Source organism: Leptonychotes weddellii, chromosome 2 (assembly GCF_054177405.1).
Source record: "Leptonychotes weddellii isolate Sample4059 chromosome 2, ASM5417740v2, whole genome shotgun sequence".
Classification (NCBI taxonomy): Eukaryota; Metazoa; Chordata; class Mammalia; order Carnivora; family Phocidae; genus Leptonychotes; species Leptonychotes weddellii.
Genome location: NC_138370.1, coordinates 50,597,959 through 50,624,719, shown reverse-complemented (window position 1 = coordinate 50,624,719; position 26,761 = coordinate 50,597,959). Strand labels below are relative to the sequence as shown.

Genomic DNA, 26,761 nt, shown 5'->3' with positions numbered 1-26,761 from the left:
TGTAAAAGAAAAAATGGGATTTTTTCAGTCTTCATACCTTATACTATGTAATGAGAATTTTTGCTGCAAACTTTCTATTTTATAACATCGCCCTTAAAAAAAAAAATAGAAACTTCTTTGTAGCCCTAAATGAAAATGGAAAAGTTGTAATTGGATGATTTCACCAACAATAAAATTGACTATGAAAATAAAAAGGAGGTTGTCACTACAAGGAGAAAAACAGTGACCACCTACCTGGGCTCAGAAAGGCTGCTTTTTAGCTACTAAAGCAAAAGTGCCCATTTCTGCTCGGACTTTTTAAAAAATGTCAGCTTTACTGAGTTATTATGGAAAAATATAATTGTAAAATATTTAAAGTGCACATCATGGTGATTTGATATATGAATACATGTAGTTGAATTTCCCCCATTGGGTTAAGTAACCCACCCATTACCTCACACATTTATCTTCTTGGGGGAGAAAACATTTAAAATCTACTCTATTAGCAAATTTCAATGATGCATTAGAGTGCTATCAACTACAGTCACTATATTTTACATTAGCTTCTCAGACACTATTCATAGCTGAAAGTTTGTACCTTTTTACCAACCTCTACCTATTGCCCCCACCCACCCAGTCTGTGGCAACCATTTTTCTACCCTCTGCTTCTATGAATTTGACTTTTTTTTTAATTCCACATGTAAGTGATAACATGCAGTATTTATCTTTGTCTGGTTTACTTCACTCAGCATTGCCAGGTTATCCATGTTGTCACAAATGGCAGGAATTCCTTCTTATGGATAAATAATATTCCATTGTATATGTATATATCATATCATCTTTATTCATTCATCCATTGATAAATGTTTACACTGTTTCCCTATCTTGACTATTATAAATAATGCTGCCATGAACATGGGAGTGCAGATAATCTCTTCCATAGCTTATTTTCATTTCCTTTGATAAATACCGAGAAGTGGATTGCTAGCTCCTATGGTAGTTCTATTTTTAATTTTTTGAGTAATCTCCATATTGTTTTCATAGTAGCTGCACATTTACATTTCCACACACAGTACATAAGGGTTCCCTTTTCTCCAAATCCTTGCCAACACTTGTTACATCCTGTCTTTTTCATGACAGCCATTCTGACAGGTCTGAGATAATATCTCATTGTGGTTTTGACTTGTATTTCCCTGATGATGTTGAGTACCTTTCCATGTACCTGTTGGCCATTCATATATCTTCTTTGAAAAAAATTCTATTCAGTACTCAGTCCATTTTTAAAATCAGATTGTTTGGTTTTGGGGGGTTTTTTGCTATTAAGTAATATGACTTCTTTAAATATTTTAGATATTAATCCCTTATCAGGTGTACGATTTGCAAATATCTTCTCCCATAGAGTAGACTGCTTTTTCATTTCATTGATGGTTTCCTTTGCTGTATGGAAGCTTTTTAGTTTGACGTAGTCTCACTTATTTATTTTTGCTTTTGTTAGCTTTGCTTTTGATGTCAAATCCAAAAAAAAAAAAAAAAAATTTCATAGCTAAGACCAATGCCAAGGTCCTTACCCCTGTTTTCTTCTAGGAGTTCTGTGGTTTCAGGTCTTTTATTCAAGTCTTTATTTTGAGTTGATTTTTGTGTATGCTGTAAGGTAGGGTCTAGTTTCATTCTTTTGCAGGTGGCTGTCCAATTTTCCCAACACCATTTATTAAACTGTCTTTCCCCCCCATTGCATATTCTTGCCTTTTTCTTGAATTAAGTGTGTATGTGTGTTTCTGGGCTCTTTATTCTGTTCCATTGATCTGTATATCTGTTTTTGTGCCAGTACCATACTGTTTTGATTACTACAGCTTTGTAGCAGATCTTGAAATCTGAGATTACGATACTTCCAGTTTTGTTCATCTTTTTCAAGATTGTTTTGGCTATTCAGGGTATTTTGTGGTTCCATACAAATTTTAGGATTATTTGTTCTAGTTCTGTGAAAAATGTTGTTGGGGGTTTGATAGGGATTGCATTAACATTGTAGATTGCTTTGGGTAGCATGGACATTTTGAGCACAGAATATCTTTCCATTTTTTTGTGTCACCTTCAATTTTTTTGTGTCACCTCCAATCCATGAGCACAGAATATCTTTCCATTTTTTTGTGTCACCTTCAATTTCTTTCATTGATGTTTTATAGTTTTCACAGTACAGGTCTTTCACCTCATTGGTAAAATTTATTTCTAGGCATTTTGATGCAATTATAAATAGAATTGTTATCTTAATTTCTCTTTCTGCCAGTGTGTTATTTGTGGATAGAAGCACAACAGATTTCTGTACATTAATTTTATATCCTGCAACTTTACTGAATTCATTTATTAGTTCTAACATTTTTTTGGTGAAGTCTTTAGAGTTTTTTTTATATATAATGTCATGTCAAAAGTGAATAGTGAAAGTTTTACTACTTCCTTACCAATTTGGAGGCCGTGTATTTCTTTTTCTTGCCTAATTGCTCTGACTAGGGCTTCCAGTACCATTTTGAATATCAGTGGTGAGAGTAGGCATCCTTGTCTTATTCCTGATCTTAGACAAAATGCTTTCAGATTTTCACCTTTATCATTATATAATAACTTTCCTTATCTCTTAATACAGTCTTTGCCTTAAACTCTATTTTCTCTAATATAAATATAAATACCCCTGCATTTTTTGGCTTCCATTTGCATGGAATATCTTTTTCCATCCCTTTACTTTCAGTCTGTGTGTGTCCTTAAAGCTGAATAAAGCTGAAGTGAATCTCTTTTAGACAGCATATAGTAGGGTATTTTATTATTATTATTATTATTATTATTATTATTATTATTCACTCATCCCCTCTATGTCTTTTGATTGGAGAATTTAGTCCATTTACATTTAATGTAATTATTAATAGGTATTGACTTACTATGGCCATTAATTTTTTTCTGACTGATTTACAATTCCTTTGTTCTTCACTTTTTCTCCTCCTTTGTGATTTGATAGCTTTCTGTAGTGCTACGCTTGGATTCCTTTTGCTGCTTTTAAAGTATGCAGATCAGTCTCTTTTAGGGAAAGACTGGGAATAAGCATTTCAGTCTGCTGCCTCTGTGCCCTGGGGGGGATAGTCAGGATATAGTCTTGTGGGTCCTGTGGATGCAAGTTTTGTTGGCATTCAAAGCTAGATGTCATGAGGGGCCCTTTCTTCAGATGGAACTCAAAAGTTGGGGTGCCAAACCAAAAATCTGATCCCAATCCTTTCCTCCTGAGAGGAAAACTGAGGCTTGTGAGTTTTCTCCCAATTGTATGTCTCTGCAACAGGGATGGGGTTTATAGGGAGTGTATGTCTCAGCCTCTTCTGCCTGTTTCATTGTGGGATTTTTCTCATTTGTCCAATGTATAGGAGTTATTTCTCTAGTTTCTGGATTGCTTTCAGAGAGAAGTTTTCTATATTTATCTGTAAATTCTGTATGTCTATGGGAGAAGATGAGTTCAGGAACCTCTTATATTGCCATCTTAAACCAGAATTCAAAAGAACTATATTTTTAATTTTATTTCAACATTTCTAAATCTAAGCCTTTAGTAACCTATTGTCTTATATTCTTTTTCAAATACATATACATTTTATTATGTATACAGGACCATATATAACCTTGTATATGGAGGTTAGACTTTCTTACCAAGTAAATAAAATAATCTAAGTGATCATATATAAAAAGAAAAAGCATAGCATGGAAAGAAACTACCAGAGGAACTGAACAAATAGCAACTTAAGAAAAGTCAATAAACAGTTTTAAAATTTGATAGAATTAATAGAACCTACATGTGCCTTTTTGTTCTTGGGTGCAATGAACTTATCCTTTGGCTTGACAGCTTGAGTTACAACAACTTTTGGAGAGACTGATTCTAATGATTTCCCATAAAATCGTTGAAAAACATGATACTTCTGCACAGACCTGAGACAACGAGGATCTCTAGATTTTTCTGAAAAAGAAAGACTTAAAATGTAAAACTACTATATTTTTTCAACAGCATTCTCATTAATTCTTCATACCATCCCACCCACACATGTACTTTTTAGTTTGAAATAGTAATTTAGTAATTTAGATTTACCTTTGTCAAAGAGGGAATCAAGCCAGGCAAATTCTTGTCTATGGAGTAATTCCTTACCTTATTTAAAAGACGGAAGTGACAAAACACTCTTTCACTGCCTACGTCCTAAAGCAAATATCAGGATGCTACAAAGAATAACAGATTCTGCATATTACCTCTGTTATTTGCCCTATGAATGAGTTTAAGAAGATAGAGGCAAAATCAAGAAGATATCCATCTTGGATATCCCGGCTTCTGGCACTGCTTGACAGAAAAATCCTTACTCTAAACCATAACCACAGAGCCAAGAGCTTGGCAGCTGAAAAACACTTTCACTATGGAAAAATCCAAAGACATAGGAAATCCCAACAATCAAGGTATGATTTACTTCCATACCCAAAGAAAACTACAATTAAGGGGATAATTAAGCTGGTTGATTTTTCTATGTCTGTATCTACATACATCAAATTAAACCATTTTGAGGGATATTAATGGTTAATCTAAAAGATCCCCTCACATCTTGCAGGATCTTAGTAGCTGTTTATGTAAGCAGGCTGATAAGTATGAGCGAGCTTACTATGCACACTCCTAGATTCTTCTGAAAGTAAGTTTTGTCAACTTGAAGGAGGGTGGAGGTGAGATAGGGGTAGACAAATATGGATGAAGACAAAGGATTAACTAAGGAGACAAGATCCCTAAATCAATCTCTGTTGATCTACTTTTAGTGGTTTCCTGGGCCTCCTTTTGCAGTTCCAACCATCCTGAGAATGAAGGTATATAAAATACTGGCACTTGTTACACGTAATCAACTGGGTAGTGTGAAAGTAGCTGAAATTACTTGAAAGACTATTGCCTCGGTATTATGAACTTCAAGGAATACACAAATATCTTAAACTACACACCATATTTATTTAAAACAGTTTCATATTTTGTGCTGACAAATGCAGTATTGGTGCACTTCCTAGGACATCAGCATTTGTGTTCCTATGACTCAGTAAACAGAGTGGGCCTTTTTCATTGCCATCTTTACTGACATACATCGAAATATCTTGTAGACTATTATTATTCAAGAAATATAACCTGCGGCTCATGATATGATAATTTTGTATTACAAAATAAAAAGAATGAAACTGATTTTAATTTATTTCACCAGAGTCACATAACTCACCATCAAATTGACACTTCGTCCTGTCATAATCATCACTAAGGGGTCTGTGAGAATGCCAATGCACAAGTTCATCAAATTCCTTTTGTTTAACTAGTGAAGTTACAATAGGATCATCACTATGAGACAAAAAGAAACATACGCATATTTTAAATTTCATGCCTCTAAATAGAACACAGCACAGATTTCATTTTTTTAATATTTTAAAAAATCATAGCCACCTTTCCTCTTTCTGTAATATGATGTGGGTGTTAGAATCCAAAAAGCAGTTTATTAGGTGCTTAAGAACCCAGAATCTACCCCACATCTCTAACAGTCCCATCAACACCAACAAATATTCATTCATTAAGCCACGAATTAACAACATCCAGCTGGAATAATTTTACTCTAAGATTAAAACCATGTTGATTTTAACCTAGTTAAGATCAAAGACATTGATAAATTTGTTATTAAACTCATTATTTGTTACAAACACATATTGCATCTAATATACTCCATTTAATTTGTTGCATTTCATAGAATCTTTAATGAGTAAGTCATCCATTCCACCCATTTACTGAGACATTTTTGGTCTTATACCTCTTTAAGAAAGGCAAATCTGTCAAAAGGTCACCAACAAACTTATCAACCACTTCACATGACATTGAAATAAATCCCAAATTAGGAATGTTTTCCTTGGCAGTATCTGTAAACAAGTAAAAAAAAATTAAGACAGTGTCAAATGTGAAACTTTCACATAGAAACATTACACATCATGTTCTAAAACCTTATATTAAAAAACATTTTTCATTGATTTTAATTACATTTATCAATTCCAGACCTTCCCATAAAGCTATTGCCCACATAAAACATTCTGGAACATAGCAGAGTATGAAGAAATAGGCAGCATTTAGGGATGTTGGTAGGTAGGTAGAAAAATAACTGTTTCCTATTTTTAAATGTTTATTTCCTTCATTGTCCCTTATTACAAGGAATTTGAATATGGAACTCTCACTCAGAGACCTCCTACATAAATACTTTTATGGAAATGAAATGTTAAAAAAGTAGGGGAAAATATATGGATAATAATGAAATAATTTGATATCATCACAGTATTTTCTTACATCCTCTTTGATATTATATGTATGTATATATATATGTATCTGCACATATACACATACATGTGATAGATACAATACATATCACACATATATCCTATATATAATAGTGGCTAATGAATGCCTTTTTATTTATATCTGGTTCATAATTCTAGGTAAGCTGCCATTGCTCTGCCCATTATCCCCTTGGTGTTCACTGTTCCTGTGTTTGCCTGACACCTTCTTACTACAGGTCTCTGCAACTCTCTGCCTGAGCACTTTTCTTCTTACAGCCATGTGAAGAAGGCCAGAAGTGCTAAGGATTCAATGCCCCAGAGATAGCCTCAGCCAAAAGTATGCCAGGAGTTGCAGGTTAAATGCCCCATCTATCTTGCTCTTCAGGTAAGACATCTCTGAGGTGGTTTGTACAACATTCTAATATTCCCAGTAAAATCTACCTGTAGTTGCCCACAGTGGAAACCTACTCATTAACATGTCCTACATTGGTTTTATTCTCTTCCTGATCTTACCTAACCACTCCCTTATTTGATCTTCAAACCCCTTATTTGATCTTCCTCAAGAGTCTTTGTCTGGTAGAACTTATCTGGACATAAGAGTATATATATTCTTCCCCATATTCTGAAAAATATACTTATATCGATACATCCCAAATTCCCATTAGATTTCCTTCTCACGTTCCTTAGGGGGATATTTTATTCTTCCTGAAATTCATCAAATGGAAATATCTTCCATGATACTATAATGATGGATAAATCAGTTTCTGTATTTCTTTTCTTAAGATTTTATTTTTATTTATTTATTTGTCAGAGAGAGAGAGCACAAGCAGGGGGGGAGCAGCAGGCAGAGGGAGAAGCAGACTCCTTGCTGAGCAAGGAGCCTGATGTGGGACTCAATCCCAGGACCCTGGGATCATGACCTGAGCTGAAGGCAGATGCTTAACCAACTGAACTACCCAGGAGTCCCAGTTTTTGTATTTCTAAAAATGTTTATATTACTTCTTCATTCTTAAATATTTTAAGAAACATATAATTTCACTATATTGATTTCTATCATTGTTATAGAGGAAGTCTATTATAGACTTTTTGTTCCTTTCTAGGTAACTTGTTAAGATACTCATTTTCTATATTCTATAATTATACTATATTGTATCCAGTGTGTGTATTTATCTGTGAGTGTGTATGTTCATATGTTTCATTTATCCCACTTGGGATTCATCATATATCCTAAATGTGCAAATTCTTGTCTTTCCTCAATCCAGGCAAATACCCAGCCATGATCTCTTCAAATATTGTCTAACCCACATTGGCTCATTCTTTCCTTCTGAGTCTCCAAATGAATAAAAGGCTAGACTTCTTCATTATATCTTGTTTTTTTGACATATCTTTTATATTGCTTCAGCTCTTATTTCTTTTGTTTGTTTTTTTAGGTTTTTTTTGCAGATTTATTGAGATGTAATTGACACATAAGCTTAGGGTGTATAACATGGTTATACACCTCATCTCTACTTTTAAGTATAATTCTTTTGATGAATTTCTAGTTCACACATTCTCTTTAGCAATATCCAATCAGCTTTTTAACCTATCCATTGTCAATATTTTCATTGCTACAACTTTGATTACTTTAAAATATGAATGGTGTTTTATAGAATTTTGTAATTTTCTCATGTTTCAAATTTCATATTTTATTTCTTTGAGCATTTTAAATACACATATAGTATATTCTACTTTTTATAATTACAAAATATGAAGTTCTAGCTCTATAGCTTACAGTTTCTCTTAGATTATTTCCTCTACTGCTTTATAAATTCATATTTGTACTCATATTTGGCAGAATATGAGTAAAACCTGTATCTTGTAAAACCAGGGTTTATGATATTTTTAATTTTTATTTATTTATTTGTCAGAGAGAAAAAGAGAGAGCACAAGCAGGGGGAGTGGCAGGCAGGGGGAGAAGCAGGCTCCCTGCTGAGCAAGGAGCCCAATGTGGGACTCAATCCCAGGACCCGGGGATCATGACCTGAGCTGAAGGCAGACGCTTAACTGACTGAGCCACCCAGGCGTTCCCAGGGTTTATGATGTTTTTCCTCTACAAAGAATGTACTAGATTCTTCTGATCACTTTAAGCTAATTTTCTGGCTTAGAGTTGTCTTGACACTACTAAGAATAACTGAAACCCCAAATTCTTGGGAGGATGGGCCTATAATTGGAAATCATCAGAGTAATTCATTTTGTATTAGCCAGAGATCCATCTCTCCCTTTATTTTTGGCTCCTGGAATTGCACTTCTATTGTTTTGAGCTTAGCTATGATAATACAAAAAGATGTTTGGTGTGTCTTACCAGCATTTCAGTTGTTTCCCAAAAGAGATTTTTCCCCTAACCTATACTGCCATATTGATAGAAATTGATAGAAACAGAAGTCACATATATCTGGCTTTTTTTTTTAATTGGCAACAACATTAGCTACAAGCAAAACATATAACTCTTCAAAATTATAGTCATAGCATATTCTCCCAATGATATAGCAAAAGGTAATCTTATTTTTATTTATTATTATTTATTTATTATTTATTATTTAAATGCATAGTGCCAGAAAATTATTTAGATATACAGCATTTAATTAGTAGTGTTTTCAAAAAAATTTCCAGAGATCTGAACTGTTATTTCAAATTAATTTAGAGATTTATTACCTTTGATTGGTGATGGATTCTTTTCAAGAAAAGAAAGTTTTGTTGTTCTCAGAGGAAATGGCTTTCCAACAGCAAACTTTCTGACCAACTTTGACACAGTATTCCAGAGATGTTCATAATCTTTCATAATGACATCTCCCAAATTCAAATGTAGGCCTATATAATAGTTAAATGTACTAAATATTAAAAGTCATTCCTATATATACAGAAGCATGCACTTTGACTAAATTCATCGAGTTCTGAAATATTTGTCAGAGTGAAATTTTCAGTGAGTTCCACTCTGCACCTAAATGAATAAATTACAGCTATCATAACAGTATAATAGATTATGAATATCTATTTTATAAAGTAAAAAAAGGTTATGACACATATAATTTTACAACCAATAAAACTGAATATAACTTATTTTTCGGAGATAAGAAAATTTGTAGAGAGTTGCTAAATTTATATGCAGCTAACTCATTCCAATATTTGCAATGTGTAGGAACCAAATTCTAGAGGTCAAAGAAGCTTCAAGAATACTCAATGAGTTATAGCTCTCTTAAAACATGTGTTTTTTTTTTCTTTGACTATTAAGAAACAGCAGAAAATTTATTCTAACAAAATAATTCAAAGAAAGAAAAACAAATTACATATAACATATAAATCAGCTTTGTCTTTGGAAAAAAATTAAAATTTCCTAAATATCTCATAGTAGTAGGATGATTACCTTGATTAGAGTAAATATTTTTTAAAATGTAATGCACATATTTATTTTTTTTTATATTTTTATTTATTTATTTGAGAGAGAGAATTAGGGAGAGAGAGCATGAGAGGGGGCAGGGTCAGAGGGAGAAGCAGACTCACTGCCAAGCAGGGAGCCCAATGTGGGACTTGATCCCGGGACTCCAGGATCATGACCTGAGCCGAAGGCAGTTGCTTAACCAACTGAGCCACCCAGGCGTCCCAAGTAATGCATATATTTAAATGAAAATTTCAACTATTAAAATTATCTAGAAATGCCAAATACCCAAACACATATTTTTCGAGAATACTTGAGTATATTAAGTTAAAAATGTTTTAAAATATAACACTCACTCTGACTGCAACTAAATAAAACTTATATACATGTATAAACAAAGATTGAAAGGAAAATAATTGCTATGTTATATGTTGGACATAGAAAAATGATTTTGAAGTTTTAAAGACTGTATAATGTTTATCTCTGGATTAAAGTACAATTATTATAATATACTAAGGTGGTACCTTCAACATTTTCATTTTCATAGTAAAAAGCAATATTCTTCAACAAAAGTTCATCACTTAAGTCCGAAAGGTGAATTAAATTCAGATTCCAAAACTCACAAATGTTTATATTACTTAGGATGAAATATTCACACCACTTTTTCTGAAAATTAGATATAAAACCAAGTCATTGACAATTGTTATATTAACAATAAACTATAATACAACTTCAAATGCATCAATAAACCAATGAAAGGCAAGGTGGCAAGGCTATTCCAATTCTTATTAATATAAGTCCTTTCAGGCTGGATAATGATGAATGCTTTATATCGTAAAAGGTTAGATCATAAAATAAAACCAAACTGGCCAAAAAATTAATTCAGCATAATTCTTTATTCTGAATCATAGAAATCTGTGTTTGACTCAATACAATTTTTTTCTCACACAAATTCACAGATGTAGTCCCAATGCTACAGAAATACTTTTGTTTTCAAATGTGCCTCTGTTCTTTACTGAGGTTTTAATGTTTTCCGAGTCTACTTTCAGGTCAAAAGAGGATTTAAGAAATAGCATTTGATTGTTTAGGGGTCTAGAAGATGCTGAATCCTTCAAACTCAAAGATTCCCTTCCACCTACATTGGTGTGCACCTGCTGAGTTTATAATAGTGAGGCTACGTTCATGCCTAACACAGAATGTCTTCATGCCTAACACAGACAGAATGTCTTCACTGGCCACACTTAGTTCAGAGTTGAGTAGACATGAGTAAACAACCTTAGCGAGTGAGAGCTTAGTCATCTTTTCCGTCAATGATAGTGTTTGGGGAATTAAGTTCAGTGGGGGAAAACCGAGGCTTCTCTGCTCCACACTCCCTCGATGATAAAACCAAATGCTTTCCAAATGTGAACAATTTATTTATCTATATTGATGTGGAAATAGAACCCAGAATTATCCAACACAAATATAACATGGGTAAGCTGCATATTTTATTCTAAACTTCCAGAAGTCACATTTTTTTAAAAACAAGCAAAATTTTATCTTATTTAACTCAACATATCCAAAGTATTATCATTTCAATGTGTAATCAATATAAAAATTTTAACAGAGTAGTTTACATGTTTTTCATACTAGTTTTTTTTTTTTAATCTGGTGTTTGTTTTAAGTTTAGAACATATCTCATTTCAGACTACTATATTCCACTTGTGGCTATGGGCTACTGCTTTGGACAACATAGCTCTAAACAGATGTTAGGGAGATTGCCCAAGGTTCAGGAAAAGTCGTAAATATCAAGGTAGGATCCTCCTACCTATAGTGTAGTTTTAACTACAATAAAATACTAAAGAGCTCTCCACAGAGCCATAGAACAGTGGTTCTCCAACTTTAGCAGGAGCCTCACCTGGAAAGATTGTCAAATAAAACACAGATTGCTAGGCATCATCCCAAGATTGATTCAGTAGCTATGCGATGGAGCCTAAGAATTTGCATTTCTAACAAGCTCCCAGGTGATGCTGATGCTGTTGGTCAAGAGAACCATACTTGGAGAACCACTGCCATGTAAGGTTCTCCCCACCCAATCCTTTCCCATAATACCACTGAGTAAACAAATGGTAATATGTGAATATAGTACAGCAAACATTCCTCATTTTATTAACTTCAATTAAGAAGTGCCTCCATATGGTCTCCAAGTGTCACTATTTGAGCAAACATGAAACTCTCCTTTCAAAGTTTGCTTAGTTGCTTTCTCCAGAGACCTCAGAATATGCCTTTTACTGTAAAAATTTCAGAGGCTTCCTGAATTTACACTTCCAGCTACTGGGTGCTACCAAAATGAAGCATGGAGGATAGAAAAGACCAGAGGGGTGCTTGACTATGGGATAATCAGCTGTTTCCCCTTATCAAGGGAGCAGAGGATGGTGGGAAGGGCACAGATTTGGAAGCTGGACAGAAATGCAGTTATCTCCCACCTTGATCATTTATTAGTTGTGCTAATGGGCCACTTAGGCTTTCTGAACCCAAGTTTTTCAACTGTAAAATGAAGACATAAGAGGAGTATTGTTATGTCTTTATGAGGTAATATAGGTAAAGTACACACATAAAACTGGTGCAAAATAACTAGCAGCTATTTCTATCATGTCCGCAATCCATGCCATCCTAATTGAAGAATGATGTTTTCTATCAGCTAAAACCACAATGTCTTGCAGAACCATCTTAGAACATTCCATAATTTAGAAAAACTTTGTAATATCCTTTCACCTAACTACTACTGTCCATAAAAATTGTTTATAAAACTCTTTATAAATGAAAGTTTTCATTTATATGGAACTTACATACAGAGCATTCATCTAAAACTGTAAATCAATACCACATTACATTCATACCATTCAGTAACTGAGTATATGTAATTCAACCTTCAAAAAGTTGACAAAAAATCAAATATTATCTGAGAAATAACTTTACAACAAAACTCGTAGCACAATAATATTGATGTTATAATGCATTATTTCAATATCTGACATGTCATATCAATAGGTTTAATGTATTAGTCTGACATGACTTTTATTGAAATGTCTAAAGTAAATTAGGGGTGCCTAGGTGGCTTAGTCCGTTAAGCATCTGCCTTTGGCTCAGGTCATGATCTCAGGGTCCTGGGATCAAGCCTTGTCTCCAGCTACCCTGCTCAGCAGGGAGTCTGTGTCTCCCTCTCCCCTCTCTCATTGTCCCTCTCCCCGCTCATGCATGCACTCTCTCTCTTTCTTTCTCTCTCAAATAAATAAATAAAATCTTCAAAATTAAATAAATAAAGTAAACTAAAAGGAGCTGGAAATACAGTCTTCCTATTCCTTTAATTAACCATAGTCAGCCTCTTCCTAACAGACTATCAAAATGCCTAGAGGAAAGTTCCCCAATGGGATTTGAGATATAGGAAAATATTTTCTCCCCCAAGCATCAGCAGAACCACATGGTATTTTGTATACCACATCATAAAACCTTTTACACTTCTGTTAGAGCAGTTGTAAATGCTCACAAATATAAACCTAGATACACAATCAATGTATTTTTCTGTTTCTGAACTTTGTTGATCCTATGTACACATTATGCTATTTCAGTAAATATAATGTAAGCACTACAAAGTAAAATCAGTCCAATTCAATTACTTCCTAGTCACACTCAGATCAAGTCTCTTCATGAGTCCCCCATGCCAGGCTTTGACAAGAGTGTTTATACACTTCTGGTAAAAAAAAGAAAAAAGAAAAAAGAAAAAAGTGTGTATAAAAAGATTTATACATTTTGGTAAAAAACGGTGCCCACCATTCAGTATGGCTGTCTCCATTTATACCTCACTCTTCAGTATTCTACACAAGCAAAAAATCCAGGTCCCTTGAATAGAGATTAAATGGTCAGTGGCTGTGGAGTGGCTTCCATTTGGTTCCATGGAGTTCATAGTCTACTGAAATACAGTCCTCAGATTTAAAGGGGTCTTTTCCATGTAATTTCCCACTTATCCCCTCACCTGGCTTTTGAGAATTCTGTAAAGACTAGCAGCTTTCCCTTCCCTCTCAATCAACTAGCATGACTCCTTTAGAGCCTACAAGAACTTTCAGACCCTCGTTCAGGAAGTACAGGGACCGTTTCCCACATTTTCATGGATAGACACAACATTGCATTTTCCAGTCCAATTCCCTGGCACATATAGCCACAGGTATCCTACATGAGACTAGCTATCTCCCGGTCTATGTCCTGAAAACTAAATCACAGGTTCTCTCTATGCACAGACCTCTGAAACTTTAGGGGGATTCTATCATGCCCTTCCCACCCCACTCATGGTGACTTCATTTATTCTCCAATTCTCTCCCCTCCTCAATTCACGGACACTTTATGAGGAAGGTGCAATGTGGACAGAAAAAGGTGATTGTCTTTTTCAATAATATTTGTTATATATAGATCAATATTATTCTTTCAAAGGGCAGGAAATTTGACTTTTTTTTCCCAATCCCTAAAGTAAGGGCACATGCCAGTCCAACCAGAAGTTGGGGTTGTAAGGAGGGAGGTCATGCAGAAAAGATCTTATCACAGGAGTTTTTTACCTGATAGAATTTAGGGAGTTCATGAACTAGATCAGAAAATTATATTTTTATTTTTGCTAACTTGTAGCAAAAATGTATATTTTCAATAATAAACCCAGATGATATGTCATATTCCTATGCCATAGCTGGGATTTGGCACCAGTAGAAATAACATATTTTCACATTACATTGCAAGTGCTACAAACATCTAGAGATACTGTTTATACTTATCATACATTGAAAGTATGGTAGTTATTTGATTGTCTAATGTAGTAATGAGGTAATACATATATTACCACATCACAAATGTATGTTTTAATATTTTAATAACTATTTCAATATAACTGATACCCTTGTAATCCTAAGTATCTTATTTTATGCATTTATATTATCCTGAAGAAGGGAGAATTCCCTTCATAGAATTCATCAGACAGCCATAGGGGACCCTAGGGGAAAAAAAGGGTAAGAAACCCTAAATGATTCTTCTCAGGTCATTCTGACACACTTGTTTGCTGAGAATGGGAAAGTGAGCAAATAGAGACTTGGATGCAATTTCTGATTCTTCCCCGATAACATTACTTCCCTTGCAATTTTAACAGCTAAAAGCTGCTCATCCTTCCACACACAGTTTTACCTCAGGATTATGAAGTAGAGGTGGTAGCCTCATCAATCACCAACTCATCATTTCCAAACTATTTTTTACACTATTCTATAAAATTCAGCCTTCCATCTGTCTGTACTATTCAAAAGTCCTCCCTATCATGTTCATTTAGCAAATTCCTTGCTCACTTCCCCTCACTTAATGATTTTTTTCACGCCTGGCTCACATTCTTCCTCTGCCTCTGTCTTAACAACACCATGTATAGCTTTAACCTCCAAGCAGACAATTATTGCAACATTTCTTGAATTTCTTATATCCAGTGACTCCCTCACCACTCTATCCATTTCACATTCTCATGGACACACCCATGACCTTGTCATCACCAAAACTTACCCTCCCTCTCTGTCCTGGTTTGCACTTCCCCTAGAAGCAGACCTTGAGACTCAACTTCAAGTAATAGAGTTTATTTGGGAATGATCACAAGAAACACCAGCCAGGGAATGCAGAAGTAAGACAGGAAAGAAAAGAAACCAATAAAGGATACATTATCCAATCCATGACCACTGGGGACAACTGGAACTTAATTCCACTGGGGAATTCTAGGAGACAGTGTAGAATACATTTCAGTATTTATTTCAACTTACATACAAGGAAGCTGGGGTCTTCATCCACCAATTCCGCATCTATCATTGGTGGAGGGCATGAGAATTAACACCCAGCATTTCAGATCAAGCAAATAAATCCTTCAGGTGGAGAGTTGCAGACATTTATAGTAAGATGGAAAAATAAGTGAATGGGAGACATAGGCAAGGAAATAATAAGTGTATGCCACCCTCCCTGATGAATAATTCCTTACTCCCACCTGTTGACCCATCCCTCTAACTTTGTATAATGATCATTCACACCTCTTTATTGATCATATCAGGACCTCAGTTCTGGATAGGACCTATCCAGTAGAGTCCACTTGGTTTATCTCCATGAAACTTTGTTTTCTAGTCTATCATTTTTACCATCTTCTTGCAAGGATACTAAAATCTCTTTTCCTTTTTTCCTTTTTTCTTTTCCATAAAACTATATAGATCCACTAATAGCTTTTCTGTGCCTAAATTATCTCTCCCCTTTTTTTTCATACCATCCAATCAGTTGCTTCCCTTGTGCTTATGGCCATGTTGCTGAGACTACTAGAAAATGAAAATCATACAATAACACATATTGATGCCACTATAATTGTTTTGTCAAAAACTTCAAATTAGCTTTCAAAAGTGCTGGGCAGGACAGCATTATTGTTTCTAATATAGTTTACTCCCCTAAGATCCCCAATAAATATTTCCAAAATATTTCATTGTTCTTAAACTTCTGGGCTTGTTTCCTCGCCACAACATTCAGCATGACTTTGTCTCCTACTTGACAAAGAAAATTAAACTAGCACATAGGAACAAAGTTATCTTACAACTTCCATAACAGCCAATGTTGCACTATTCTTTCTTTATTCTTTCCTGTGAGAATGGCAATATCACTCCCTCTATATAAGAACATACTCTAGATCCCAGCCCTCTCACCTTACCTTCCCTGTATTTTCATCCTATCCTCTCTCTTAATTTAAACATGCTCAGTCTTTGCCATTTTAAAAATATTCCTAATTGACCCACTTTCCTATCCCATTTTATCCTGAGTCACTTCCCTTATTCTCAACTCCTTACATATAAACTTCTCCTCACCTTTATTTTCTCTCTTCCACTCACTACTGAATCCACTCTACCGTAGATTTTTGCTTCTAGCCTCTCCATTAATATTTTTCTTTTTTAAAAAATATTTTTTAAATATTTCTCTTAATTACAATCAACAGTGAGTCCTATGCCATTAAACCCAAAGTACTATTTTCAGTCCTCAACTTCCTATAGTTCTCCATGGCATTTGGTACTATTAACCCACCTTTTGAAAAGCCCAGTTCCGACCTTCACAATAATCCATTCTCTTAGCTTTACACTCTGTTCATCTAAGTAGCTCCTTCTCAGTGTCCTTTGCCAGTGTCTCAATCTATTCCTAACCATTTAATATTGGAGGATCTCAGGTCTCTGTCCTTGGCCCTCTTGTCTTTCCCAAAATAATTTTATCCACTGCCATGGCATCAATTAACATCCATAGGCTAGTGATTCCCAAATCTTGATCCCCAATGCATTCTACTCTGCTAAGCTCCAAACCAGTATTTCAAATTGCTTAATAGATATCTCCATTTGGGTATCTCATTGGCATCTCAAACTCAGTATTTCCAAAACTGAACTTGTGATCTTCCTCTGCAATTACAGTTCATACAATGACATCAACCCTACAAATGCTCCAGCCAGAGACCTAGAGTCAGTTGACTCCTCCCTTTCCCTCATGCCCACACTTAACTTGTTAAATGATTGTTGAAATTGCCTATTGCCATGCATCCTTACTTACCATTTCCTTAGTCCCTAATATAACTAACACATGAACTGAGGTAACAGTCACCTAACTGGTTTCCCTAAATCCAGTTTTGTCTCTACAATGCACTCTCTGCATTGCAAGGCAAAGAAAAAAAAATTTAATGAAAGTGCCATTCATCTGCCTGAAATCATTCAATTGGTTCTCACTGTACTTATGATCAAGTTAAATCTCCATTCTCTTTACAGGATTTATACGGTCCTATATGATTTGTCTCTTATCCATCTCTTCAGCTTTATCACTTTCCCATATTCTTTCTATTCCAGTTACACAAGTTGTATTCCAGTTCCTTGATCATGTCATTCTCATGGTGACCCCACATGCTGTTTCATCTCCTAGCATCCAGTGTTCATCCTTTCTCCAACTTGCAAATCCTTCAAGATTTACATTACTTCACTTCTCTTCATCTCTTAAAAGAAGCCACCTTTTTCTAACTGAATTGGATCTTTTTATTATCAGACTCTAAAGTATCCTGTAGTTCCTCCTTAATATTAATTTTAAAAATTCAACACCTATCTTCCTGCAAAATGTAGCTCTATGAATGTGGTGGGGTGAGATGGGTAAATATATCTTCTCACTGTATCCCCAGTGAGACATACAATGCATATACATTAGATAAATATTTGTGGACTAGCTTACTAATTGATTGGTTCTAAAATACTTTCCTTGAACATCTTGACTGCAAGTATCAAGATTTTTAAAATTTTTCCATTTAAATTGATCCACTAATCCCACTTCTGGGCATGAAGTCTAAGTCAATATCCCCAAATTAAAGGAAAAGGCTTCCTTTAAAAAAAAAAAAAGGAAAAGGCTTAAACTCAAAGAACCTGGAAAATAACAGCATTTATAATACAATAATTAAAACCTCTTAATATCCTATAATAGAAGAATGGGTGAGTAAACCATGGTACATCCATTAAAAAATAGTAGCCATTAAAAAATGAGGTTAACCACGAGTATGAAAGAAAATTTTAAAATACATGAAAAGAAAAATATTTTTATATATTCATAAACGAATATATATTCATTCCATTGTAATATATGAATTTATTTGAATAGTGTGGGTCGCTTGGTGTTTCTTTTGTTTTTGCTATTTTCCTAAAGTCTACAAATTTTCTCTAACTAACATCTATAATGGACAAAAATAACCATTACATTTATATCTTCAATTCCTCTCAAGAGCAGAACACAATGGTCACCAATCTCTTGTAATTAATGACACAAAAACCTGATCTTGACAGAAATTAGAAGGAAAATAGAGAGGCTTTTTTTTATCCTTAGATTGGGTATATATCATGCTGTTTGTTATTATTACCACAGTTGTTGAAATTAGGAAGAAATTGACTTAAGACATTAAATCTTTAAGGTTCCCAAAGGGCTGACAATATTCCCTTATAAATCTTTTTTTTTTTAAATAAGGCTCTGTGCCCAGAGTGGAGCCCAACATGAGGCTTGAACTCACAACCTTGAGGTCATGACCTGAGCCGAAACCAAGAGTCAGACGCCTAACCAATTGAGCTACCCAGGCACACCCTTATAAATCTACTTTTGAAGGTGACTGTGGTTTCTTTATATCAAACAATGGAAACAAAAAAAATAAATAAACTAACAAAGATCATATTTACCATTTCTAAGAAAGTGTGAATGTTCTTAGTCCAGTGGGAAGTGATGAATCTAGTGCAGGCTCTTTGAGAAAGAGGTAAGTGGAGTAGGAAAACCACACTGAGACAATGCAGTTTACACAAATCTTCCATCTCTTGCAGGGCTAAGCAATTACTTTCCCCCTGAGTAAAATAAAGAAGGTAAAATAGAGATCAGCAGGCTATGAAATTGCGTGATATACATGCAGCACCACAAAGGTCGGCAGCCACATTCTGCTTTATTACACTCTTCATTGTATAGGTTTTTGAGTTTTTTTCTTCATGCATAAATTTGGCTGCATATAAAATATAGATGTCAGGTAAGGGGGCAGGGAACTGCCAGCTCAATAACAGTTTACATAAAGCATTTTCTAAGTATTTTTTAGTTAAGCTTAACTTCACATGAGCTGTCCCAGCAGCTAATGAAGTCATGATCCCACAGGACCTTGCAAGGATGGAGCCATCCTTTAAATGCCCTATTCTGTCCAAGGAATCATATTTTAAAAGTTACACTGAATAGTATCAGAGTGAAGAAACCAGGACACATCTAAAAAAAACTTACCCAATTAGAAAAAGGGTAAAGAAATGGGCATATTTAACATGACGGGACAAGGACCTCTTCACCATCCTCAAATGTTTGCAGGGTTGTCACTGGAACAAAACTAAGACTTATTTTGGAGTGCCTCAAGTAGGGCCAAATTGGGTCTAATGACTAGAAATTCCAAAGAGATACACTTGGTTCGGTATCATTTTGTGATAATAATGTAAAATGGCACGCATAGTGACATAAAAGATATTTTACTAAGAATATATTCAAGTAGATATTGGAAAACCAAATATAAAGGATGCTAGGTAAAAGGTAGTAAGTCTTGTTCATTTCGGAGTGTGTACAAAAGTTACAGAAAGCTTCATTTACTTTAATAAAAATTCAGGCAAGAATCCCCAGCAGTCAGATTATATACAAAATGGTATGTGTACACATGTGTGTGTATGTGTGCATATGTACACATATCTATAGGGATGACTATTTAGCTGGACAACAAACGATACTGGCCAACAGATTCTTAATGAACTCTATCAATCATAAAGAAGGTTAACAGCTTTAGTATTTTTCCAGCTAGGATGGCACTAAGACACTACAGCAAGAATGTACAATGGATCGTGGATCACCACATCAAAAACTAATGATGTATTGTATGGTGACTAACATAACATAATAAAATAAAATTTTTAAAAAAATATATTAAAAAAAAAAAAGAATGTTCGGGGAAAATCGGAGGGGGAGACGAAGCATGAGAGACTATGGACTCTGAGAAACAAACTGAGGGTTCAAGAGGGAAGGGGGGTGGGGGGATGGGTTAGCCTGGTGATGGGTATTAAAGAGGGCACGTACTTCATGGAGCACTGGGTCTTATATGCAAACAATGAATCATGGAACACTACATCAAAACTAATGATGTAATGTATGGTGATTAACATAAGAAAATAAAAAAATTTTTAAAAACTAATGATTTAATGTATGGTGATTAACATAACATAATAAAATTTAAAAAAAAAAAAAGAATGTTCCTCCTAAAGACAGTCTGGTATTATGGAATTTGAACAAGACAGATACAGGTTCAATCCTCATTCCACACTGCTATTTAATTAAGGAATGTTACCCGGACTATCTGAACCTCAGGGATTTGCATATGTGAAATGGGAATAAATACCTCCCTTAAAATGCTGTTGTGAGGATATAAAGACACAAGGCATATAAAGAACCCGCAACATTATAATGTAAGCTCTCACCAAGCGCTAATTTCCTTTCTTATTACCCCTTCTTCTAGATAATTGGACAAATGTGATTAAATGTGTACTAAGGGGAAACGTCTGTATAGTAAAACACTAAATCATATAACAGCATCATAAATATTTCTGATAAACAAATTCCAGTTTTTCCCTCTTTTGGGAGAAATTTATATAATTAAATTGGAGAAATAAATAAAATACCAAATGGAAGAAAAGGTAGATGAAAATCAGTAAAATTTCAAAAGTGGAAAGCAATGATGTTTCACAGTAAAGTTATAACAATCACACCTCTTGGATGTTAGTTTTCTCAATAGAGGTAGTCTTCTTTCTATTTTCTAAAAAGTGATGGTACATTCTCAAAGACAATGAGCATGAAGTAACACAAAGAACACGCCGAATGTCAGATCCTTCTGGCCAGAGTTGCTTAAGCTGAGAAATAGTTTCACATGCCTGTCACAGAAGAAAACTGTAAATGTCATGATATTTAAAAAATATTTTTATTCATAAGTAATCTTACTAGAAGAAATCATACAAAGATATGACTATATAAAATTACAAATATTTCTGTTAAAAATGATAAAGAAAATTTTAAGATGGGAAAATACATATTTTTGTAAAATCATTAAAATTTAACTATGTAAAGAGCTCCTATAAATCAATAATAAAACATCTCAGCCTTTAATAAGACATGAGCAGATAATTCACAAAGGAAGTACAAATATTAACAAAATAGAAAAAATGTTTAACCTCTCTAGTAATAAATGAACAAATAGCATATTTTATTTATAAAATATATATAATATACATATAAATAAAAATATAAATAAATATAATATAAATAAATATAAATTAAAAATAAATATAAATTTAAAATACAAATATAAATAAAAAATATATAATAGTAGCATATTATTTACAAATTAACAAATATTAGAATATTCTAATGATAAAAGACAGCACTGTAAATCATGTGATGTGTCATTTCTCTTATGCTTTGCTAATAAGAGTACAGATAGGTACATAATTACTGCAAAGCTATTTAGCAATACATATGATTACCATTAAATATATTGATACTTTGTGACTGGCTATTCAAGTTCTAGGTATCCAGGCTAGGTAAATAACACAAAATGTGTACCAAGATTTATGCACCAAGATGTTCATACAGAATTATTCGTAGAAACCAATTCTCAAATAATTTAGGTGTTTAGCATTAGGGAAATATTATGCATCCAATAAAAATAAAATATGTGAAGAATTTTTAATAACTCAAATACATGTGGTATGCAAGAAACACAACTTAAATAAAGTGACTCAGAAGGACTAAAAATAAAGGGATGGATAAAAGTATATGAGGCAAATGGTGGGGAAAAAAAGGAGGGAAGAGAGGCTAGCAATTTTTACAGCAGTCTAGGGAGAATTCAAGCTCAAATGCATTAAATGTGAAAAAAAAAAGCATTAAGTGTGAAAAAGAAACGCACTCTTTTACTCTAAAAGCCACAATTTATAATGGAGATGTAACCTTTATGAATGATTCATCTCATATGAATAATTATGAATAATTATGCAACATATAATGTCACAACCAAATTTACGATGCAAAAATTACAGGAGATTAAAGGAACTATATTCAGAAACACACTAATAATAACAAAATTTAATATACTACTTTCAGTACAAGAGAAATCAAGTGGACAAAAAACAAGCAAGAAGATAGATGACTTAAACAGCATAATCAATAGTGTAGATCCTATGAATTAAACTCTGGTGATAGAGAATATGTATTCCTCTTAAGTGCCCCAGCACATCCATAAAAATTGGTCATATGTTAAGTCACAAAGAAAACATCAGTAACTTCCATAGTGTAGAAACACTACAAACTGCTCTCTGATCAAAATACACTACAGGTAGAATTTAGTTTTAAAAATAAAAAGGCACAAAGACCCTTCAATCTAAGCTTAAAAACATTTTCTATAAAGCTACTCCTGGTGAAAGGGAAATACAAACAGAATTTATAAAAATGATAATAAAAACACTACATATCATAATTTATAGGATAAATTTAAAGCAGTGGCCAAAGGAAAATTCATTGCATTAAACATATTTAACAATAAAAATGACAGAATAAAAAAATGGATTAAATTCTTAGCTCCAAAAAGAAAATCTAAAAAGGAACAACAAACTGAACTAAAGGAAAGCAAATGGAGGTGAAAAATAAAGATAAAAGTATGCAAAAATTAAGAGAAAATTGGTAGATAGATCTAATTAATAAATCAAAATTCTAGGGATTTTTGAAAAACTTTAAAAAACAGACAAGCCGGGCGCCTGGGTGGCTCAGTTGGTTAAGCGACTGCCTTCGGCTCAGGTCATGATCCTGGAGTCCCTGGATCGAGTCCCGCAATGGGCTCCCTGCTCGGCAGGGAGTCTGCTTCTCCCTCTGACCCTCCCCCCTCTCATGTGCTCTCTCTCATTCTCTCTCTCTCAAATAAATAAATAAAATCTTTAAAAAAAAACAGACAAGCCACTAGCAAATTTGATCATTAATAAGTGGGAGAAATAAAAAATGTACAGAATAAAAATGTAAAGATAAAATTACTGAAACAAACAATTTTTAAAAAGTCATATAGCCTACTTTGCAAACTTCTATGCAAATAAATTTGAAATGTAAATGAATGGATAATTTCCTCATAAGGATTAATTATAAAAATTGACCCCACTGGAGTTCCTAAGCTTAAATAAACCAATTTCCATAGGACAAATAGAGAAAATTAAGAAATTATCCCACAAAAAAGTACCAGTCCCATATGGCTTTATAGGGAAATTCTATTTTAATCTTCAAAAACCAGATAATCCCAGTGATCCATAAATTATTTTGGAATACTGAAAAGAAAAAGAAAATATTCTAATCTTTTTTTATGAAGCATGCATGACACTGATACCCAACCAAATAATTACAGTGTACCGAAAGAAAACTACAGAAAAGTATCACTCATGCATACTGATGCAAAAATTCTAAATAACATATTAGCAAGCAGAACCCAACACCATATTAAGAAAATAATACCATGATCCAATAGGATTTATTCCAGAAATAGAGTTGCTTCAATATTTAAAAATCCATTTATATCGAAATACCATATTAATAAAACTAATTATTTAAAAATCATAATTGTATCCACAATTTCAATACACACTCACGATAAAAACACTCAAAAAAATATAAGTTGAGGGATACAGTCTTAACATCAGAATGAATCTATATATGCGTGTGTGTGTATAACGGGGAAACACTAGAGACATTTCTACTAAGATCAGGAACAAGGCTCACTGTATCTGTTACTATCCACCACTGTACCAGGTTTGTTACCTAATGCATCTAGACAAGAAAAGGTAATTTCAGGCATAAGAATGGGTAAAGAAGATATAAAACTATCACTGTTCACAGATGATGTGATAGTATATATGGATAACCCCAAAGAATAATTAAACTAATTCAAAACTTAAAATGTCAATGAGACATCAGCACAAAGAATTGCAACAAAAATCAACAGGTTTCATATGTATAAACAACAAAGAGCCAAAGAACACAATGGTAGATAAAATCTTGGAATAACAGCAAAATTTACTTAATAACAACAAAACATTAAATACTTAGGAAAAAATTTAACAAGAAATATACAAAACATATATAAGGAATTTTTTTAACTCACAAAAATAGACTAGAACAGATGCACCCCCTCTTCTTGCATGGAATAATTCAACATTATAAAGATGCCAATTCTCTCCAGTTTAATTTATAAATTCAATATACTCCAACAAAAATAACAAGATTTTTTTTAACTTAGACAAGTTGATAACAAAATTTCATATGGAAAAATAAAAATGCAAAATGGCTGTAAGAGAAAAGCTATACATGGAAAACCTAGCTAAACAATACATTAAAAATACTATTAAGTCTCTATAATCAAGAGTGTAAAATTTGCAAATAAACCAGAGGAACAGAGTAGAAAGTCCAGATTTATTTCCAAATACATATAGAAATTTAATAAATGATGTGGCATCTAAAATCACTGGGATAAAAGTGGACTTTTTAATAAATGCCACTGAACATCCCTTTGAAAAAATAAAAATTATATCCATATCTCACACTCTCTATAAGGATGAATTGCAAATAGATTAGGAATCTAAATTTTAAAAAATTGTAAGTATAAGAAGAAACCACAGGCAAATCTTCTTTTTAACCTTGATGTATGTAGGGAAAGGCTTTCTAACTGTGACTCAAAATCTAGAGGCAACAACACTTAACAAAAAGATTAATAAATTTGACAGTAAAAATTTTACATTGGGAGGGTATGTGCTATGGTGAGCTCTGTGAATTGTGTAAGACTGATGAATCACAGACCTGTACCCCTGAAACAAATAATACACTATATGTTAATTAATAAATAAATAAATAAAAAGAAGGAAAAAATTTTTTTAAATGTACACAAAAAAATCATAAACAAAGTCAAAAGACAACTGACAAGTTGGAAGAAAATATTCATAAAATATATCACAAAGTGCTAATATCTGTAATATAGAGAAAACATTTAAAATTGAAAGAAAATAATGATACAATCCTAGAAAGAAAATTGACAAAACCTAAGTAAGCAACATATACACTTATCTTTTGACTCGATTCCATTTTTAAAATCTACTCTGTGGCTATACCTCCAATAATACAAAATTGCATATACTACAGATGATTATTATAGCATTGATTATAACTGCAAAATGTTGAAAACAAATATAAATTCTGTAGTAAGAAATTGGTTAAACAAGTTATAGTACATCTATATGAGGGAGTGCTATGCAGCTATATAACATAATGAGGAAGATATCTATAAATTGCTTTAAAATGATTTCTAAACATGCTGTTAAGTGTTAAAGGAAAGGTACTGAAAAATATCTATAATATGTGATCATTTATTTAAGAAAGATGATATAAGAAAATACACACATCTGCTTTTTTGTGCAAAAAATAGTAATAATAATGCAAGAAGGATAACTCTGAAACTAAAGAGAAAAATTACCTACAGAAAGTATTTGGGAAAGGGGTAACTGTAGAGGAGAATGGGATCAGAGTAGCAGGGATAAGAACATAGCGTCACTTCTTTGAGCATATCTTTTTTTATATCTGATTCTTAGAATCCTAAGTATGCTTCCTATACATTTCATATACCCTCCAAAATAAACAGGTAATTAAAAACAACCTAGAAATGGGTTGCAGGAACCCAAAGTGAAATACAAATACTAACCAATGAACCTAACTATATTAGTAATGAATAACAACCAAACTAAATGGGGTGTGCAAGAAAAGAACTAACCTAAATAACTTTGGAAAGCAGTGTTTTACATATTCTACGACTAAAGATAAAAAGAACTGCACATAAATCCTGTAATCCAATTAGTAAATGTGTTTCTCACAAGATATGGTTAGCAATTCTAAAACCACTTCATGTATATACTAGAATTGAAAAAATAAGTAAATATATTGTATGTAATGAGAGCTGACTTTCTCATAATTGGAGAAAGAAATTACAAATAAAGAAAGGGGAGGTGTAAAATGAAGGATATGAAGTTGGATTGGAGTATAAGTTATTGGTATGAATGCATGATATTTAAGATAGATGATAGATTAAAAAATAGACAGGCGTATATGCATGGCTTAGCATACATACATGTATTTCCTAGCTGTGTCTGCTAAAAAGTCCTCATAGCAATGACACCCCAGTAGAAATGAACAAACATAATTCCCAGATCTTGGCTTCTAAATGCTGTTTTCCAACAAAAGCAACCAGAACTCCTTGGAGAAGTGGTAAATTTCAAGGTTGAGGCAGAGAAAATACAAGATGAGAATGGAACATCTTGTGGTTTCAAAAAGTAAAACAGTGCTCAAAAAGATGGGGCCTGATGAATTTGAAGA

At 33.4% G+C, this 26,761-nt stretch overlaps 1 protein-coding gene across 1 annotated transcript in view; it reads right to left on the bottom strand.

The window, feature by feature from the left end:
- DDX60 (DExD/H-box helicase 60) overlaps positions 1-26,761 on the bottom strand; it is a 98,082-nt gene that overhangs the window by 62,198 nt on the left and 9,123 nt on the right. Inside the window, exons 7-13 of the mRNA XM_081812910.1 lie at positions 21,085-21,246; positions 18,991-19,149; positions 10,258-10,399; positions 9,013-9,168; positions 5,808-5,913; positions 5,232-5,347; positions 3,795-3,955 (exon numbers count right to left, since the gene is read on the bottom strand). Coding sequence (XP_081669036.1) covers positions 3,795-3,955; positions 5,232-5,347; positions 5,808-5,913; positions 9,013-9,168; positions 10,258-10,399; positions 18,991-19,149; positions 21,085-21,246 — 1,002 coding nt within the window. The remainder of the gene's footprint in view (positions 1-3,794; positions 3,956-5,231; positions 5,348-5,807; positions 5,914-9,012; positions 9,169-10,257; positions 10,400-18,990; positions 19,150-21,084; positions 21,247-26,761) is intronic.